Source organism: Mustela lutreola, chromosome 14, assembly GCF_030435805.1.
Source record: "Mustela lutreola isolate mMusLut2 chromosome 14, mMusLut2.pri, whole genome shotgun sequence".
Taxonomy (NCBI): Eukaryota; Metazoa; Chordata; class Mammalia; order Carnivora; family Mustelidae; genus Mustela; species Mustela lutreola.
Window position 1 is genome coordinate 71,771,001 of NC_081303.1, and position 19,058 is coordinate 71,790,058.

Below are 19,058 nucleotides of genomic sequence, written 5' to 3' on the forward strand. Positions count from 1 at the left end.
AATATAAAGTCAAAACACTAGTGTAACTGTATGCCTATTGGAATGGTTAAACTAAAAACTGACAATATCAGCTGCTTACAAGGACACAAAGTCACAGGGATTTTCATATTGGGAAAGTACATCGTTACAGGCATTCTGGAAAAGTCTGATGGTTCCCTTTCTTTTCTTTTCTTTCTTTTTTTTTTTTTTAAGATTTTATTTATTTATTTGACAGAGATTACAAGTAGACAGAGAGTCAGGCAGAGAGGGGTGGGGAAGCAGGCTCCCCACTGAGCAGAGATCCCAGCGTGGGACTCCATCCCAGGACACTGGGATCGTGACCTGAGCCGAAGGCAGAGGGTTTAACCCACAGAGCCACCCAGGCGCCTCCAGTTTGACAGTTTCTTATAAAGTTAAACACACACTTATCCTATGACCTAGCACCCCATTCCTTGTTAATGAGCCAAATAAGCAGTCACTAGAAAAGCTAAATGAAGAGACCCACTCAAAATGCCATGAAAAGGGGTGCCTGGGTGGCTCTGTCAGTTGGGCGTCCCACTCGATTTTGGCTCAGGTCATGAGATGGAGCCCCATGTTGGGGTCTGAGCTCCACACTGAGTCTCCTTGAGATACTCTACTCTCCTCCCTTTGCCCTTCCCCCTATGCTTGCTCACTTTCTTGTGCTCTTCCTAAAAATCTTAAAAACCAAAACAACAATAACAACAACAACAACAACAACAAAAACAAAAAAACAAACTATGGAAAAACCAAAATGTAATCTTAAGGTATGTTCAGATAACCCATAGACAGGCATGAAAAGGAAAACAAAATAAAGTGTCTTTGCACCCTGACATGTCAATAATTATATCAAGTGGTCTAAATAGGTCCCCTTAAAACAGATTGGTGTGGTGGATTTAATAACATGACCCAACTATATACTTTCCACAAGAAACTAACTTTAATGTGATATAGGCTGGTAGAAAAAAAAATAAGCATAGTGTAGACATCAGAAGAAAGTAGGACTGGCTCTATTAATAACAGGTAAAGTAGACTTCAGAGAAAAAAGTACCAGGGATTATAGTTTGGGGGAGGAAGCCCACAGAGAAGACTTCTGTTGATCTTAATTCCGATTGCCTGGATAAGGTGGTTTTGCAGGTTTCTGAAATAAGTTACTTTTTATATCCCTCCTTCTCACTGTACCCTTTGGAAGGATGTCACTTATGTGCATTGCAAGTTACTCTTAATACAGTTATGCTCCACCTCCTTGAGAGTAGAGTACAGACATTATTTGGAGTTCTTCCCAAAAGACTTGTCTACTCTCCACCATGTATTTCTAGCACATCAGTATGGACTCAGATATATTTTATCTTTTGGTGTGTAATCTGGTACTACTCATTTGCTCACATTGCTCTAGCATTGGCGATTGTGTCCCATTGGCAGCCCCAAACTGCTGAGTTGTTGGATCACATTTGTGTTTTCAGGCTCTAGAGGATGCTGCAGGCTCATCTTGCCCTAGTTCAGGATAGCTCTTTGTCCAAGATTCCAAGCTTCTTTTATTGGAGAGCGGTATTAGAAACCAAGATCTGTGTCTCTGTAATCCATTACCACAGAGATCATTTCTAGTCTTCTCCTCTTGCTTGTCTGTAACGTCCCACACAAACCATGGAAAACCTGGTTTCCACCATCTGCCATCCATTTTCATATGGTTCAGTTCCAGTATACCTTTATAGCACTGGAAGGATTGTTAACCTGGACCCCTGTGGGTAACGACTTTAAAAAATTAGAAGATGGTGCTTTTGTGGAGTTCCTTTTGCTTTTAGTTTTCATAGACTTTGCTCATTTTCAGAGTTCTCGAGGTCAGCCCCTACCCCATTCAGTGGGCTTGTTTTGTGTGTTTGTAATACAGTTACATTCTTCTGCTTCAGCCTGAATTCTATTCTGGGATCTCAATCTCCTAAAATGATTCTTCTTTCATTTGCATACATTAAGGTTCACTCTACTGCAGAATTCTACGAGTTTTGCCAAATGCATAGTGTCGTATCCACCACCATAGTGTCATGCAGAAGAGTTTCAGTGCCCTAAAAAAATTGCCTGTGCTTCCTCTCTGCAACCTTCCCTCCTTCTCAGACCTCTGACAACCACTGACTTGTGCACAGTCTCTATAGGTTTGCCTTTTACATATACATATAAATCTGTCTAGAGGTCAGAAATTCAGCAGGATTCACTAATCTACTCTCAGTGCTTAGCACCAGACCTAATCCTCTTAACTGAGGGCCAGTCTTGCTTCTGGAGCTTTAAATACTTTTCTGATTTGTTTTTATTTTGGAGAAAGTGGATGCCCAAGTTGTCTAAAGTCTTAGCTGGTTTCTCATGAAAAAGATGTTACAGCTTGAACTTCTGCCAGAGACACACTTCCTCTGGGCTGCCCATTGATTGGCTAGGGTGAGGCCCCAGTGGCCCTTACAACAGGATGTAAATTGTTCCCTGGAAAAAGCTCTAGTGACAAGGTCTCATTTTCTTTGGGAATTCTGAGGCTCTAGGGAACTCTTTAGCACATCCCTAGCTGTACTGTGAATTGCCCTTGGGTGATGTTACACTGTGGGTAAACAGAAAATGTCTGTTGGCTGGTACAAACTCAAGTTCTGTTTTCAGCCCCTTTTCAAATTTAGCCTTATTTGTACAGCAGAGATCCTCTTCCCTGTCTCCTTCCTAGGGTTGTTCTAAGAACCCAGTGAGAATAATGATGGGGAAAAGTGATGGTAAGACAGCTCCTATGGAATGGTGTTTGCCATAGTGAACAGTGACCAATAATCCCAGGGAGCTAGAAGGGTGGCAAACACAGCCAAATGTTCTGTGAGTGCTGGGACCATTGAGCAGATCAGAGAAAGTTGTGTGGCTGGTTCCTCCATGGGTCAGAAGGGCTGTTGAAACTTTGAACTCCATGATGTCTCATTGTGAAGCTGTTCCTTTTAGACAAGGTTTCCGAAAAACCTTGGTGGCCCTTGTGCCAGAAGTCCATGGTCATCAGGTGATCTGAGTGATGCTGAGCCAGAGCTGCACAGCCCTTGGCCCCTAGAGACAGCCACACCCACACACAACAAAAGCCTAGTGCCCAGGGAACACACATTTATTTCACTGAACTGCTGCATGCAGGGCTCTTGCCTCTGCCCGAGGAGATAGAACTTTATGTAGATCAGAAAAAAATATCCCAAGGCCTTGATGTTTGTCATTAAATATGAAGCACACTTTGTTCGTTTCTCTGTCACGTTGCATGGTGAGTTCCGCAGAAGCCCATCTGCCCTGCAACACTGGGAGCTCCCTCCTTCGGGGCAGGTGCAGGGCCTCTGTTGATATGTCCCATGTCTAGCACAATATGTGGCATAGAAAAATGACTCCATGAGTGGTGGTTGAATGACTCGCAAGCCCTTCACCTGCATGGGGTTGCTTTTAATCATTCTCTTTCTTCCTTTGCCAGTTAATGACTTCTCCTAATTACTCAGAGCCACTGTAGATTCTAGATGCCCATATGCAGAGTTTGATTTTTGTCATTGCTTCTCTTGATCGTAAGAGAGGTATGGTAGTTCTGTTGTGGTCTGGAGAGCAGATACATGTGCTGTATGGGTTTCTGTCTGGTCTTTGAAAGGCTTTTCTGAGTGATGAATCAGCCCTTGAGTTCTAGCGGAAGGTGTGTCCTGGGGCCACGGTGACCTGTGTCTGAGATCCAGCCCACTCATTGACTCAACAGCAGGTCCTTGTTTTCCATCCCTGGGTACTCACTGGAGCCTCAAACTCTAAATCCGTACAAGACTCCTTGATCAGCTCTGCTCCGTACTCTGATGGCAGGATTCAGCTTCATCACACATACATAGTTATTTCTGTGTATTACCTCCAAATACTCTACTCACATCCCGTTTCCCCTAATTTTCTTGGCTTAGAGTCTAGAGATCCTTAAAACTCCGAACACGTCTCAGTGGAGCTGGGTAAGGACATGAAAGATGGCAATGATTCACGCAGATGCCTCCTATACTGAAGCCTAGTTTTCCTGCATCTTGGGTGATTTCCATTGTTTTTGAAAGTTAAAGCTAATTTCTTATAGTTTGGTGAATAAAGCCCTCAGAATCTGACCCTAGCCTCCACCTCTGGTCCTATCTCCCTCCACGTTCCCCCATGGTCCCTTGGTGTCAGGATGCTATTTTTTCACCTCCTGAACATTCCTCTTTCATACTTGTGAATACGTTCTTCCTTCTCTCTGGGGTTCCTTTCCTCCAACACACGGCTCACCAGGCACTCTCCTACAGAGGTTCTAAAGTCAGTTCACATGGCAGGTCCCCATCCCTAAGACTTTCCCAACATCTCCAACATGTGTTCTCCTTCCCCTCCTCCCCTCCTCCACTCCTCTTGCCATCTTTTGTATCATACAACCTACTCCCCCCCAAATTGGAACTATACTTTTAAATGTTTATCTCTGCCACTGGAGTTTGAGCTTCTTGAAGTCAGGCAAGTGGGTTTTTTTCCATCAGTCTTCTCCAGAATGCAGGACATGGCTCCTTCTTTGCTATTACCCATTACATGGTGTCTGAATTACCAACAGCAGAACCAACCCAGGAGGATCTTTGAATGTGCCCTTAAGACTGACAAGATCTGGAATTGTGAGACTCTCTAAGTAAACTGTCTATATAGTCAATCACCATCTTTAATAAGCAGTTTTGCAAGAAACCAAGATAAATTGAAGCAGCCAACGGAAGAAATATATTTTCTTCTGCTGTCCCATTCATAGGCCCCTCTCCCTATCCACATGGTCACTTTTACTTGACATATGATGTATGAACAGCTTCTAACAGGGCCCAGTTTGAGAAATCCTCTTGTTCTTAAGTGAGAAGGAATTGTAGGGAATAAGCTTACCATGGGTTCTGCTTTTCCTCTCTGTTGCCTTCATAAGAAACCAAAAGGTCAATGAAAAGTCCTGGGTCCACACTATTTCCTGAACTTTCTTCAGGCAATTCCTGTCCTACTTTGCCTATTTACCCACAAAACCAGGGATAATATTTTGTCCAAGGGCTTTAAAGTTTTCTGACTCACAGTTGGATGCTGCTTCTGTCCTGCTTTCTTGTGGGGCAGGTGTCTGGGAGTCCAGGGCACATGGCTCTACTCCTAATCCTGCTGAGAGTAGATGCTAAGAGCCTCAGGAGAATGTTTCCCATCTTGTCAGGAAGGATTCCTGCCCATGGCCCGGAGCAGAGCATCCTTGACCTCCTTGTTCCTCAGGGTGTACACCACAGGGTTCAGCAGGGGGGTGATGACCGTGTAGGTCACAGAGATCAGCTGATCTTGATCTCTGGTGTTCTCAGACTTGGGCTTGAGGTAGGCAATGGAGGCACAGCCATAGTGGACAATGACCACCGTGAGGTGGGAGGCGCAGGTGGCGAAGGCCTTCTTCCGGCCCTCGGCTGAGGCGATCTTGAGGATGCTGGAGATGATGAGGACGTAGGAGATGAAGACCAGCCCCATGGGTACAACGAGCACCAGGACACTGATGATCACAGTCAGGATCTCATTGATGGTAGTGTCAATGCAGGAGAGCTTCATCACTGGTCGGATGTCGCAGAAGAAGTGGGCGACCTTTGTGGCACAGAAGGGTAACCGGAACACAGATGTCACTTGTGTCGTGGCTACAACCAGCCCAATGCTGCAGGCACCCCCCACCAGCTGGAAACACTCTCTCTTGTTCATAATAACTGAGTATCTCAGGGGGTTGCAGATGGCCACATAGCGGTCATAGCCCATGGCTGTGAGCAGGAAGCAGTTAGTGATGCCAAAGGTTACAAAAAAGAACATCTGTGTGGCACAGCCTGCCCGTGAGATGGACTGGTTCATCCCCACAAGACTGGAGAGCATCCTTGGGAGAATGACCAAGGTGTACACAGTCTCTGAAGTAGACAGCATGCTCAGGAAGAAGTACATGGGTGTGTGGAGGTGACGGTCAGTTCGGATGATGGTCACGATGATGACGTTGCCTGCCAGGGTGAAGGCATACAGCACCAAGAACACGGCAAAAAGGGTGAGCCGGTGCTCGTGGAAGCTGGAAAACCCCTGGAAAATAAACTCCATGATGAGAGTATGGTTCTCTTTCTCCATAGAGTGGCCACTAAATCTGAAATGTGGAAGAACAGAAGGTACATAATTTCAGCAAGGCTGTTGAAGCAAATTGATTGAACTTGGTTCTCAGCTGCAAACCTGGGGATACATTTCCCAGTGCATTAAAGTTTATCTCTGGGTTTATTTAAAATGCTTTTTCTCTGTGGCCATCTATCACCATTTCCTATGCATCCCAGATTCCTTATTTATTTTTAGGTCATATTCCTACAGCATAACTACACACATTCCCACTTCACCCTACTTCTCTCCTTTGACATCTGGAATGCCCTTTCTCCTTTTCTCCTCTTATTTACATCTTTCCCTATTCCTCAAGGGCTGGCGCAGGCAGTCGGTACACCAACCCCTCTTGTGCTGTGATGTTCTCAGTGTACGTCGATGATCCTCTCCCCGCTGGGACCACACTGTCCGTGCACAAATGTGAAATTTCACACCTTCCACGTCTGCCTGTCTCACCAGCTCTGGGTTATGGATAAACTAGAGAATTGAAAACGACTTAAGGATTGACTGGAGACTTTTTTTTCCCCCCTTTCCAAGATTGACTCAGACCCTTGCTGATCCTTTAGGAGGTAGAAGCAAAGCCAACTCAGAAAGGGTCATCTTGTTTTCAAGGAGGAAAAGGCAGGTCTTCACCGACCACTGTCCTCTGCCCACTGCCTTCTACATGATGGAAGACCACTGATGATTTGCAGCCCTGGCTCACATTACATAGTAAACTCTGTTTCAGCTTTGCCTTCCTCAACTGAAAGGCAAATTTATAACTGCTACAACTTAGTAGGCATACACCTTCTCTGCAGAGGTAAACAGTTGGCACAGAACAGAAGACACAGCAAATTCATGCCTCTCATCTAAAGATAAAAGCAGACCCTGAATATGAAAAACAGAGTTAGACTAAAGATACATCATTATGTTGAAGGATGGGGCTCAGTCCAATTTATGTAATATTTCACATTTTTTGTCCCGTTAGACAGTAAGTTCCTGTAGGGTACTTAAATTATATTCTGATTTGCTTATGCATATTCAGAAAGACTCTTTACATAAAGTAAATCACATCAACGATGAAAGTTAGTAGGCATGGAGACCTCCTTCAAGTTTATAAAAATTTACTTTAAAGACATTGGCTACCAGCTGTTAATCATTTACACTAAAAATGCTAAGAGTAAGGCTGCAACGGAAGAAATCTCTGAGGAGAGAAAATCATTTGACACCAAAATATGTGGCTAAAGACACTGATCTTCTGTGAGGCATCTGGGCAGAAACTAGTCCGTGGGGTGGCATATGACCCCTGAGCCATAGCTCCTGAGTGTTCTAATGATGGACACGGGTGCTGCCAACAACTAATAACACTTCGTGTCCTGCTGTCCATGTGACGGTCCCACCGGAGGAAGACTTGGCCTGTTCCAAATACCAAGTAGGGTTTCTCCTGAGAACCTCTGGGCTAGGGTGACCTCTGAGCTTGCTGATGATGTCTGTCATAAGGCGGTAGGATGGTGCTCTGACCTGGCTAACATCCTCCACCCTTGGGAGCCTGTAATTCTTCCACAGAACTCAAGGGGAAGAAGACTGAGCACCACCTTACAAAGATGCTGAACAGAGCTGTTAAACCACAAAATTAAAGCCAGCCCATGGGCAATAAGCTCCTTTTCATTTCCTCTTCAGAAGAGCACTTACATCTGTCTGCTTAGCGCTGAGTCGCAACAGGCGCGCCAGTCTGCAGGCGGCCCCGGTGGGCAGGTGTGGGGATGAGCCTGGTGACCGAGAGCGAGGCCCATCCCAGGCGAGGCTGAGCGGGCAGCAGGCACACACGCTGTAGCGGGAATGGCAGGAGCTGGGGTGTTGCAGACATCACCGATGGCGCCTCTGTGGGAAGTCTTCACAGCCACAGAGATGCTCTCCCAGGAGCAGCCACCTGAGCTCCTGGGGCTCCTGCCCTGAAGATATCCCGAGAGCCCCAGGGCGGGGGTGGGGGAAGGATGCAGACAGGCCCCTGTGGGCCTCATTATGGGAGGGGCTCATTTATCCAGCCCCAGGGTTAGCGGTCTGGGAACTTGGGGCAAGTTTTCGCTTCAGGTGAAAACAGCATTAGACAAAGCTGATTTATTTGGTTGAATTTTCCTTGTGGGACTCCGTAAGCCCATCGTGGTTTTTCACAGATGGGCCTTGGAAATCCATAGTTGACAGACAGAGGACATTCAAGCTTGGAGTCCTGGAGTCCTATCACTTTGTGTGTCAGGAAGCTTAGGTCCCTGCCCCTGCTCAGTTGAAGAATCTGGTTTTCTCTTTGGAATGAAGGTAGTCCGTCAGGCCGTGACTCTGCCGAGGGCAGTTCATGCTGCCTTTCTGCCCACCACGCCCCCGCCCCCCGTTTTTGGAAGTGGCAGTCAGTCTGTTTAGATCCAAGGACCCTCTCTTGGGGTCAGGAAACAGACCCCTGATTACTTTTTCTCTTTGCCCAGAATGTACTCTGTTCTCCATGTGGCAAACTTGTAGCCTTTTGAGACCTGATGCCAAATTTACCTTCCCCGAAGACTTTCTATGGGCTAACTTACCCCTTGCTTATTAGTATGGTTTTCCTTCAGTGTGTGCTTGTCTGTGTTGGTTCATTCTTCAAGTGCCAAGCACGGCCCAGCCCCAGGCTGGCTGCCAGGAACCTGGGGAATGAAGGCCAGGCTGCACCAGCCTTCGGGAACTCCTGTAGTTTAGGTGACAGACAATGATAGAAAAATCCGGTGAATACTGTGTGGACGTGGAACCGGGAGGTGGTGGTCCTGGGTTAGACTCCGGCTGATCATGGAAAAAGTCCTGCAGCACAAGACCAGCTCAAGAGCTCTGGGAGTATTTACATTTCGCCACTTCTAAGGGCCTCTCAAGTGCCTTAATGTACTCCTCCTGCTCAGGGGTTTCAAAGCTCCTTGCTAACTGGCCCTCAAGGATGGCTAGCTTTTACCACCAGCACTCTGCCCCTTCCTCCCACCTGTCTGCTGACCTTGCTTCCTTGTGGGATCGATGCAGCCATGGTGGGAGGGGTGTTTAGGGTTGATGAGAAGAGGTCGGCAGATGAGATAGGATGCCAATGGCACAGGTCAGGCCAGAGATCAATTGGGATTGATCTAGAAGGGTGGCAGTGGTCCAAGGAGGAGGGACAGATGGGAGAAACATTTGAAGTGACTCAGTAGGCCTTCTAAGGAGTGTGTGGATCAAGGGAGAGGAGCAGACCAATCATTTCATAAGCTGCTGTCTTCAGGGCCATTAGTGCCAACTTCCGGACATGCAACAGAACAGATAAGTTGACCAAAATGACCACTGTGAGTGGGCAGCCACTGGGTGTAATTGGTGGCTGTGGGATACCAACAGGGAGGGAGGAAAGCTGAACAAAATAGCTCAATGCTTCGTGATGCCTTTGCTTTGGGACAAACTGGGAAGAGTTTGGAAACGGGGCACTTGGGTACATGGTATAAAAATGTGGGACCTGGTGAAACAAGAGGTTGAGCTTCAGAGTCAAATAATACTTATTAAATATTTTAACAAATGTTTGCCTCTGTCCTTCAAATGACCTCTGAAATCTGAGGTATCAGAAGTTATGAGGAATGCACTCTACTGTCTATTGTAAACCCACTGGATGTTGGCGTGAGCCGGAAATGTGCATGTGGGGGTAACTGCAGAGAAAAAGCCGGGGGACAGCCAGGAACACCTGCTGTAAGCTCCCTCAGCTCTGCCGACCGTGTTATTTGGGGGCTAGATTCTGGAAGTTCTTACTGTGGCTCCTTCATGGCATTGACATTAATGTAGGATTAATTTAGTCTAGGCCTACTAGTGATGCATTAGAATTGTCATGGAGTCAACAGATGAATGGATCAAGAAGATGTGGTATATATACACAATGGAATACTATGCAGCCATCAAAAGAAATGAAATCTTGCCATTTGCGACGACGTGGATGGAACTAGAGCGTATCATGCTTAGCGAAATAAGTCAAGCAGAGAAAGACAACTATCATATGATCTCCCTGATATGAGGAAGTGGAGATGCAATGAGGGGGCTCTGGGGTGTAGGAGAAGAATCAATGAAACAAGATGGGATCGGGAGGGGGACAAACCATAAGAGACTCTTAATCTCAAAAAACCAAATTGAGGGTTTCCAGGGGGAGTGGGGCAGGAGAGGGTGGTTGGGTTATGGACTTTGGGGAAGGTATATGCTATGGTGAGTGCTGTGAAGTGTATAAACCTGGCGATTCACAGACCTGTACCCCTGGAGCTAATAATACATTATATGTTTACTAAAAAATTAAATTATTAAAAAAAAAAAAAGAATTGTCATCGAGGTTTCAGAACACTGAGGAGGGCTTATCATAGTTTTAGTTGAGGTCAACGTTGTTCCTGAATGTCATATCCAGGCTGCTTAACAATATAACCGTAGACTGGGTGATTAACCAGCAGACCGTTAGGTCTTACCGTTCTGGAGGCTGAGAATCCCAGGTCAAGGTGCCAGAAGATTCAGTTTCTGGTGAGGGCTTGCTCTCCGGATTGCAGATAGATTGGTCTCTCTGTCTTCATATGGTAGATACAGAGAACTCTCTGGTGTCTCTTCTTAAGGGGCCCAGTCCTATCATGACCCCACCTTCATGACCTTATCCAATCCTAATTCCCCAAGTTTCCATCTCCAAATACCATCACCCTGGGGATGGGGCATCAACCTATGAATTGGGGGGGACCCGATTCAGTCCATAGCCCTGATGTTATGCCTGTTCTCACACCCCGACCTTCTCCTTCTCATCCGCAGCTGGGGGCTCTAGTTTTGTACATTTGAAAACTCCTTTTTAATTTTAAAATATTAATGGCTCTCCAGCTTTATAATAGTCAAATAATAGGGTTGTACTGTTTGAAGCTACAGATAGTTCTCTTTTTCAGAATTTGATTTTTTCTACTTTATTTAGTAATTGGTGCTTTCAGACAGATTAGGGCACAAACGTAGTCACACATGTTTTTATTAGTGTGTATCCAGCCTCCCCCTGAAGATCGCATCCCTGTATCCTGGGCCTCCGGGGCAACCAGGAGAGAAGTGGGAATGATACCATACATGGTTGACAGGCCAGCAAGTGGGCAGAGCACAGGAGAAGGGAGTGTGGGGTAGGAGCTGAGAGGCGGGGGGAGTGGTTTTATTAACACGTGGCAGGTATAGCCAGGAAGCGATTCTTGCAAGACCCTGGGAGAATAGGTTTTGTGTGCTGAACTATGGGATCAGAGATGACTGGGTGAGGGAAGATGGGGGGCGACCCATTGCAAAGTCCCTTCCAGGAAGAGGGAGCTCCTCCTGTGAATGAGAACTCAGTTGTCCAAGCTGGCTGCGTGTCCCTATTAGGTGACCTAGAAAGGAGTGCATGGTGGGGGTGGGCAGTAGAGGAGATGCTCACAGTTCAGTTGCTCCCATGAGCCAGGAAATGTTCTGCTCATAAGGTTTTCAATCCTCTCAAAACCTTGTAAGGTTGATCTTGCTGGCCCCAGTGTGCAGATAGGAAAAGCAGGCCAGTGAAGTTAAGTCACTTTCCTAGAACACATGCTTATAACTAGGCAGACCTAGGATCGGGACGTGTGCCCCCAAGCATGTGTACTCCATCTACGTGGTAGCTACGTGGCGGCCACAAGTATGTTCCCCTAGCCCATACTCCATGTATAATATACCGCCTAAGTCTCTTCTACGTCAGGTCATGAAGGAGGAGAAGTGGATGCGTGCTGGGTTAGCAATCTGATGGGCATGAGCTATCACCCCATCCCCCTCCAGAGGTCTTTGGCCCAACTTATAGTCTTTGCATCTTTAGGGCTGTGCTGAGTCAGGGGAAGGATGCACCAAGGTTTTCAAGGGAAGAGTCTATTACAATATGTAATTCCCGAACTTCCTGGCTGATTTCCAAGACCGAAGGATATTCTGGCAGGATGTGCGCTGTGTGTAAATACACTGTGTATGGAGCTCCTTCAACAATTATTTTAAAGGAGAAGATCTGGTTAAAATCATCAGCATGAGCCCGTAATGCAACCACAGACTCTGGGGCCAGGCCACTTGTTCCAGGGTCCTGAGTCAGGTCCGCATGCTCTGACCTTGAGGAATTTACTTAAACTTTTCAGGCTTTAGGTTTCTCATCTGTAAAAGTAAGTTTAATGAAATACCTCCTAGATTAATGGTGAGGACTAAATGAATAAAGTATTTAAATTACTGCTGGCTGTCTAGAATGCATTCAATAAACGTACAAAAGGACTGTCACGAGTGGGGACAAACAACGTGAAAGTCATCTCATAATAAAAGGAAAAGGTAGAGGAGAGAGCTGTCTGCGGATGCCAGTTGTATTTTAGCTGCTCACAGCTGTGCTCTTTCTCTCCTTTTCTTCCTTCTTTTCCTAACTACTGGGCAGCTGCTCTGGACCAGGCACTGTGCTGGGTGCAGCAGCAGAGACATGACCCAAGCAACGGGTGCAGAGCCTGCACCTGCCCCGTGTGGGAGGCGAAGAGTGAATGCTCAGAACACTCAGAAAACGGAGTGAGGGAAGCAGGCGGGGTGGGTCAGAGCTCAGTCAGGATGTGGTCTGGGTCACAGGCTCCCTGCAGCCTGATACGACAGAAGACTCTAGATTAGTCCCACCTTGAGGCAAGATGGGTGGCCTTTTGTGCCTCCTGGGTGGGAGGGAGGTATGTGTCCCCCCTCCCCCGAGAGAGCCTCCTACCAGCCAGCGGTGATTGTTCAGAGTGGGGGTGGGGGGAGCTAGGAGCCCTGGGCACTCACGCATCCCCATTGGCTGGTGTGGGGGTGCCAGCCTATGGAGGGGACCTGGGTAGAGCAGCCGCAGAGTCTGTTAAATCACCCAGGTGTCCGGGGATGAGGGGGATGGACATGAAAGATGGGGGCTCTTTTTCTGCAACCCTCAACATCTGAGAAGTGGTTTTTATGGTTTTTGCTTGACACTTCTCAACCAGTTTGTCAACCGGTTATCAGAGCCTGTGTCTGGCGTAGCTGTCTAGGGTCCACGCAGGTAGGAGTAGGCACACGGTAGATGAATGGAGTGGATTTTTCCTTTATTGTCATATGAAATACAGCCTAGAAAGTGCTATGTGTAAATAATGGAGGACTTGTTATTTCAATGCTCCCGGTTTTCATGCTGAGGCCAAGTTCTGAGTCCATAAATTCCTCTGATGGATACTATATCTTCTTCCATTCTCACTACTAGCTCACTGTCCCTTATGCCAAGGGTAAGAGGAACAAGGTCTAACCTGATAGTTCAGCTCCTGAATAGTCTTTCTTACTTGGTTTTCATCAAGCCTGGTAAGCCCCTCTGTTGGTTTAGGGCATCCCTCTGTCTCTGAGTGATCTTTCCCTTCCTGGTTTTACCCTATCCCCCTCTTTCCCTGTTGCTGCCTGGACTGGGTACCTGGTGCCTCTTAGCTGACGAGCTCCCTCTCTGCGCCCCCTCAGCAAACTGTATTATGGAGGCTGACCAGCACCTAAGAGAAAGGCTTTTTGCCTAAAGCTCTGAGCAAGGCATCCTTGACCTCTTTGTTCCTCAGGCTGTATACAACAGGATTCAGTAGGGGGGTGATGACTGTGTAGGTCACGGAGATGAGTCTGTCCTGCAGGGAATTTTGGGATTTGGGTTTTAGGTAGATGAAGGAGGTGCAGCCATAGTGGACGATGACCACGGTGAGATGGGATGCACAGGTGGCAAAGGCCTTCTTCCGGCCCTCAGCAGAGGCCATCTTGAGGATGGTGGAGACAATCAGGACGTAGGAGATGAAGATCAGCACCATGGGCAGAACAAGGACACACAGACTGATGAGCAAAGTGATAAATTCTTTGATGGTGGTGTCAGCACAAGCCAGCTTCATTAGGGGCCGGATGTCACAGAAGAAGTGGGAAATGACATTGGCATCACAGAAGGGCAGGCTGAAAACAGAAGACACCTGGATGATGGCTGTGCTCAGACCAACGCTCCAGCATCCGCTTGCCAGCTGTATACAGGTCCTTTTGCCCATGACAACCGAGTACCGTAGGGGGTTGCAGATGGCCACGTAGCGGTCGTAGCCCATGGCCGTGAGCAGGAAGCAGTTGTTGATGCCGAAGGTGAGATAGAAGAAGAGCTGAGTGGCACAGTCTGGAATGGAGATGGCTTGTTGGGGGCTCAGGAGACTGGACAGCATCCGGGGGATGATGGCCACGGTGTAACAGGTCTCAGACATGGACAGGACGCTCAGGAAGAAGTACATGGGTGTGTGAAGTTGACGGTTGAGGCGGATAACCGTCAAGATGATGGCATTGCTGGCAAGGGTCAACAGGTACAAGACTAGAAAGACCACAAAGAGGATGAGTCTGTGCTGCCACCCAAAAATGGAAAAGCCTTCAAAGGTGAAGTGTGTCACCACAGTGAAGTTGGGTCTTGGCATCAAGGGGAATCTGGGTCTGAAAGAGATGAAGTGGGAAGGTTGAACATCCAGGCTGGAAATGGGAGGCTCCAGGCTCCTCATCAGCCACGTGCAGGGACTCAAAACGGGTGTTGCTCCAGGATTCTGAATCTCTTTGTTCTCAGACACTGGCCAGCTTCTCCAGGTCTTCCCAAGTTCTCTGGGACCTGGCACTGGGGACGGATACAGGGGGCTGGGGATGAGAATAAATATGTACAGAGAGTGGTAGCAGTAGCTCACGTGCTTGGCTGGAGCAGATGTAGAGCAGAGAAGGCTCTAGAGTGAGTGCACAGCACTGGACGTCCACCTCAGCTCACTGCTTCAGTCCGGCAGTGACAGCACTTGCCAGAACCAGTTGTGAAGGGACCTGTGTAAGGCAAGAATTCAAGCCAGGGACAGATCGCCATTGGCGGCATGCTTCTGTGAGGGAGCAGGCCAGTCTGGCTCTGCTCACAGCACAGAGCTCGGCCTTCTTCCGGCTTCCACTCAAAATCCGATGCCTAGAAGAGGCAGTGAGAGGATACACTGCCTTCTTCCCTTGATGAGAGTCTTGTGGACCCAGGACATTCTGTGACCCAGAGCCTGCTCCTTGCTTCCTTCCTATGTTCCCCAAATACCTCTGATTTTTTCAACATCTTTGTTGCCTTCTGTGAAGGGTCCTTTCTGCTTGTTTCCTAGTCTCTAAACACAGTAGAGCATCTGAAACATCCTAAAGGTTTGAAGTAGCAATAGCTAGAAGAAAACAGTGATAAAAAGAACAAAATATTTAAGTTTGTAGAAGTCTCTGGCTTTAACCCCAGTGTAAGTGCAGGGATGCTTTTCTTTGCTCATTTCATTTGTCTGCGTTTGTTCATCTATAAAATAGAATAATATATTCTCACAGTGTTACTATGGAGATCATATGAATTACTATGTGTGAAAAGCCCAGCATAGTTCTTGGTATGTGAGAAGCAAGCGGTACGTTAAGTACCCTGCTCTTTCATGCAGCCTCCCCTTCCCACTCTCTACTGGGTTCTCCTCAACTAGACCCCCCGAACACATACACTGTTTCTCATGTTCTTGAATGGCCCTTGTGATTGATTCCTCGAATCTCTATTGACTTAGAAGCCCAGGCCCCTCTTCCCACCTCCTGTCTGGTTCTAGATTCTGAAATCTGGGTGGGGCTGGAGCTGGTCTGGGGTCCACACACCCCCGTGAACAAATCCCAGCTCCCACAGCTTCACATGTGACCTCAGAAACCTTGGTCTCTTCAGGCTTCAGGGCCTTTCCCTGGAAGGAGAAGACAGTACCGATCTCCACGATGGAGAGCTGATGGAAGAATTGTGTGAGAAGATGGCCAGAAGCTATTTACCAGAGGGCCCAGTGTACAGTAGACCATCAATAAATGGTCACCATTGGTAGAGATGAGCACAGATGCCAAAGTATGAATATTTTAGGTCATTGTATTATCTTCACTCCTCCCCTCCCAAGCCTGGCTCAAATTAGAAGGTGGTTGGTCTTCATCTAGAACATACACAACAGCTTGTGGGGTTGAGGGTCCTTCTCTAGATTTTGAAGCTGCAGGGGGAGGAGGAGGTGGGAAGGCAGGAAATATGCCAGCAGGGGAGCGAGAGCCCTGGTTTGGGAGGGTGTGGGTGTGGGCTGGGCTGGGTAAGCCATTCCCAGGGCAGCCACTCTGCAGGCATGCCCGTCTCCTGGAGCTCCTGCCTGGGCTCCTGCATTCACAAAACACTGATGCTTGAGCCTGACCCTCACCTTCCTAGCCTCTGGTTGGTATCTGGGGCAAGAAATGGGAGGCAATGGTGGAGACTTCCATATTCAGGAAATAGGCTTTTTCTGGTATAAAGGGGACTCTTAGGTTTACTCCATCAGAGTCCAACGTCCCATGGCTCGCCACCAGCCCTGTGTACCAGGAGCGTGACAGACGGTGAGGGCTGCGATAGCATGTTCCCAGTTCCCCTGGCTCACCCTGTGTGATGCCCTGAATGCTGTATTTTGGGGTCAGTGGACCAGTTAAGCCCTTTGAAAGTTCTGCCTGAGATTTTCCAGCAGGGCAGAGGAGTCCCCACCGAGTCAGACAAGAGTCCCCGCTCTACTGAGTCATGGGGGGTGACTTACATCTCTCCAGGCAGGGCTGAGACTTGCTCTAGCTTCAGAGGGTAACGCTTGAGAGTGTAGACCCACGATTGCCAGTGCCCGCTCTGTGGGGCAGACACAGCTTGCACAGATTCTTCTGAAGGGAGGCCCTGAAGATCTGAGAACTCACTGAGGTCTGCCGGTTAATTCTGCTCCTGATCGGTCCAACGTGGGAGAAGCAGAAAGCAGCACCAGGTTCCCCTGTGCCTTCCATAGCCCTGCCCCTTAAGTGTAGATTGTAGGCTGAGGGAGGACTGTGCTCCTGGCCTCTGGGGTCTCTCTCCCCGAAGTCACAGTGACTGTCCCCAAGGCAGCAGTGGCAAGATCCAAATCTCCTGATGTCTGTGGATCTCATGAGACAGGAGCTCATCAGCCCGATCCCACAGACTGTGTGTGTGTGTGTGTGTGTGTGTGTGTGTGTGTGTGTGTGTGTAGGCAGCCTGATGTTCCCCACGAGCAAAGCCTTTGCATCAGGATGCAGCCCTGCTCTGCTCAGTCGATGGGGAGGAGCCCTGGCCTCAGGATCCAGCTGTCTAAGGGAGCAGACAAGCCACGCACACTCGGATCTCAAGGCCCTTCCATTTCCAATGTTCTGGAGCTGTGACTCATTCACTCCTAGATGCTCTCAACAAGAACTCACGGAGCACATCCCACGTGCCAGGTGCAGGGAGCGGAGCAGAGCCCACGGCCACGGCGGCTGTACCCGGTGCCAGCTGCGTGGCTCTGCATGTCCCCCTCCAGGCCATCACTGTGTGCTACAGGGACATCGGAGACCCTCATTCTGAGGAAGAGGGCAAAGGAAGCCTGACTGGAGTCATTCCTGCCTCTCCCACGTCTCCCCCTACATTTGTGCAAGCAGCAGACCCAGCCTTGTCTGTCTTTCCTGCCGTGAGCCCCAGACAGGCTTTCCCACAGGCAAATCAGACCCCAGATCTGTCAGCTTCCCTGGGACTCGCGCTCCTGGGCGTTCCCTAGTTCTGGTGCCAGGTTCATGCTCTTCTCTTGGACACCTGTCAAAGTGGGAGAGCCTCCCTTTCTAAGAAGCAGCAGACTGAGGCATGAGTACTTGAAAGTAGGGCAGTCCATTAGCCTCTCATGTCTCATGACTCGGGAGAACCCGGAAACACTTGGCCTCCTAAGCCATGAAGACGAGAGAGCCCCACAGCGGAGAGAGACACATACGGACTGTGTTTACCAATGCAGGGAGCCCAGAACACAGCCCCGTGGGACCGTGGATACCCTCTGCAGCGGGGGTGGGGGAGGGGGAGGGCGGGCAGCAGGTGTTACCAAGACCTGAAAACCATGGGTTAATCTTGGGCCTAATTTGCCCATGTCCCTTCTTTGCAGTTTTTCTAGTAGCTTGATTCACCTATTTATGCAGCTCTTTGGAATTAGAAATACAAGGGGTTTGAAACCCATGAGAAAAGAGGAAACCCTGATGGATTGAAATTACGAACTGGAAAATGAGTACATTTTTAGAAAATGTAAGATTCTTAGTGTATGTTTATCTGACATAAGATCAGTTTAGATGTGAAAAGACTGTGAGAAATCTGGAGTGGATGGAGGCTTTTTTCTGAGAAGGGAGAAAATACATTGATTACATCATCTGTCTATTTTGGCAGTTTTGTCTTTTCCGTTCTGACTTTTTATATCTCCTCCTGTTGCACTCAGCGACGGGCTATGATACTGTATCGAAAACTAGCCGTTCCGGGGGGCATTTTTCCTTTTTTTTCAGATTTTAATGAAGATGCTTCTCCTGGGGCAGCTGGGTAGGGCAGCTGGTTAAGCGTCCCGCCCTGGGTTTCCGCTCAGGTCGTGATCTCTGGTCCTGAGATGGAGCCCATCAGGCTCCGCACCCCGCAGGGAGTCAGCTTGAGATTCTCTCTCCACCTCTTGAGATTCTCCCTCCCTGCCACACCCCTGTGCACTCGCCCTCTCTCTCAGATCTTCGACGTGCTTCTCATGCTTCCGTCCCCATGAAAGGGGCTGCTGAGCTGTACCTGCCTGACCGATTCCCTCTGTCAGATGAAGGAGGGTCCGTCTATTCCCCAGTCCATCTGCAGCTTTATCCCAAGGCCTCTCCTGAATTTTCGGCTGGTTCCTTTTCTAGATCCATGGATGCAGTGGATACAGTTGTATACTTTTTCTCTTTAATTGGTTAGGGTGGTGAATTACATTAATAGATTTTTCTAATGTTGATTCATTCATTTTTAAGGAAAACCTTTAGTCAAAAAGACCAAGACCAGTATACACTACTGAATTCAATTAGCTATTTTTTCATCTACCCGTTATTTGCCAATAATTATCTCTTAAATATCTTTCTCTTCTTTGCCTATTTTTGGTAACAAA

General features: G+C 48.0%; 3 protein-coding genes across 3 annotated transcripts in view; 1 reads left to right on the forward strand and 2 right to left on the reverse strand.

The window, feature by feature from the left end:
- LOC131814806 (olfactory receptor 10J3-like) overlaps positions 1 to 19,058 on the forward strand; it is a 149,559-nt gene that overhangs the window by 51,235 nt on the left and 79,266 nt on the right.
- LOC131814809 (olfactory receptor 10J1) lies at positions 5,185 to 6,141 on the reverse strand. Its single transcript, XM_059146131.1, has one exon. It carries the CDS (start codon positions 6,112 to 6,114, stop codon positions 5,185 to 5,187), a length of 930 nt encoding a protein of 309 aa, XP_059002114.1. The 5' UTR covers positions 6,115 to 6,141.
- On the reverse strand, positions 13,620 to 14,555 carry LOC131814807 (olfactory receptor 10J4). Its single transcript, XM_059146129.1, has one exon. It carries the CDS (start codon positions 14,553 to 14,555, stop codon positions 13,620 to 13,622), a length of 936 nt encoding a protein of 311 aa, XP_059002112.1.

What these genes read in the sequence shown, in the direction of transcription:
- LOC131814809 (XM_059146131.1), bottom strand. Translation starts at nt 6,114, where the DNA reads ATGGAGAAAGAGAACCATACTCTCATCATGGAGTTTATTTTCCAGGGG.
- LOC131814807 (XM_059146129.1), bottom strand. Translation starts at nt 14,555, where the DNA reads ATGCCAAGACCCAACTTCACTGTGGTGACACACTTCACCTTTGAAGGC.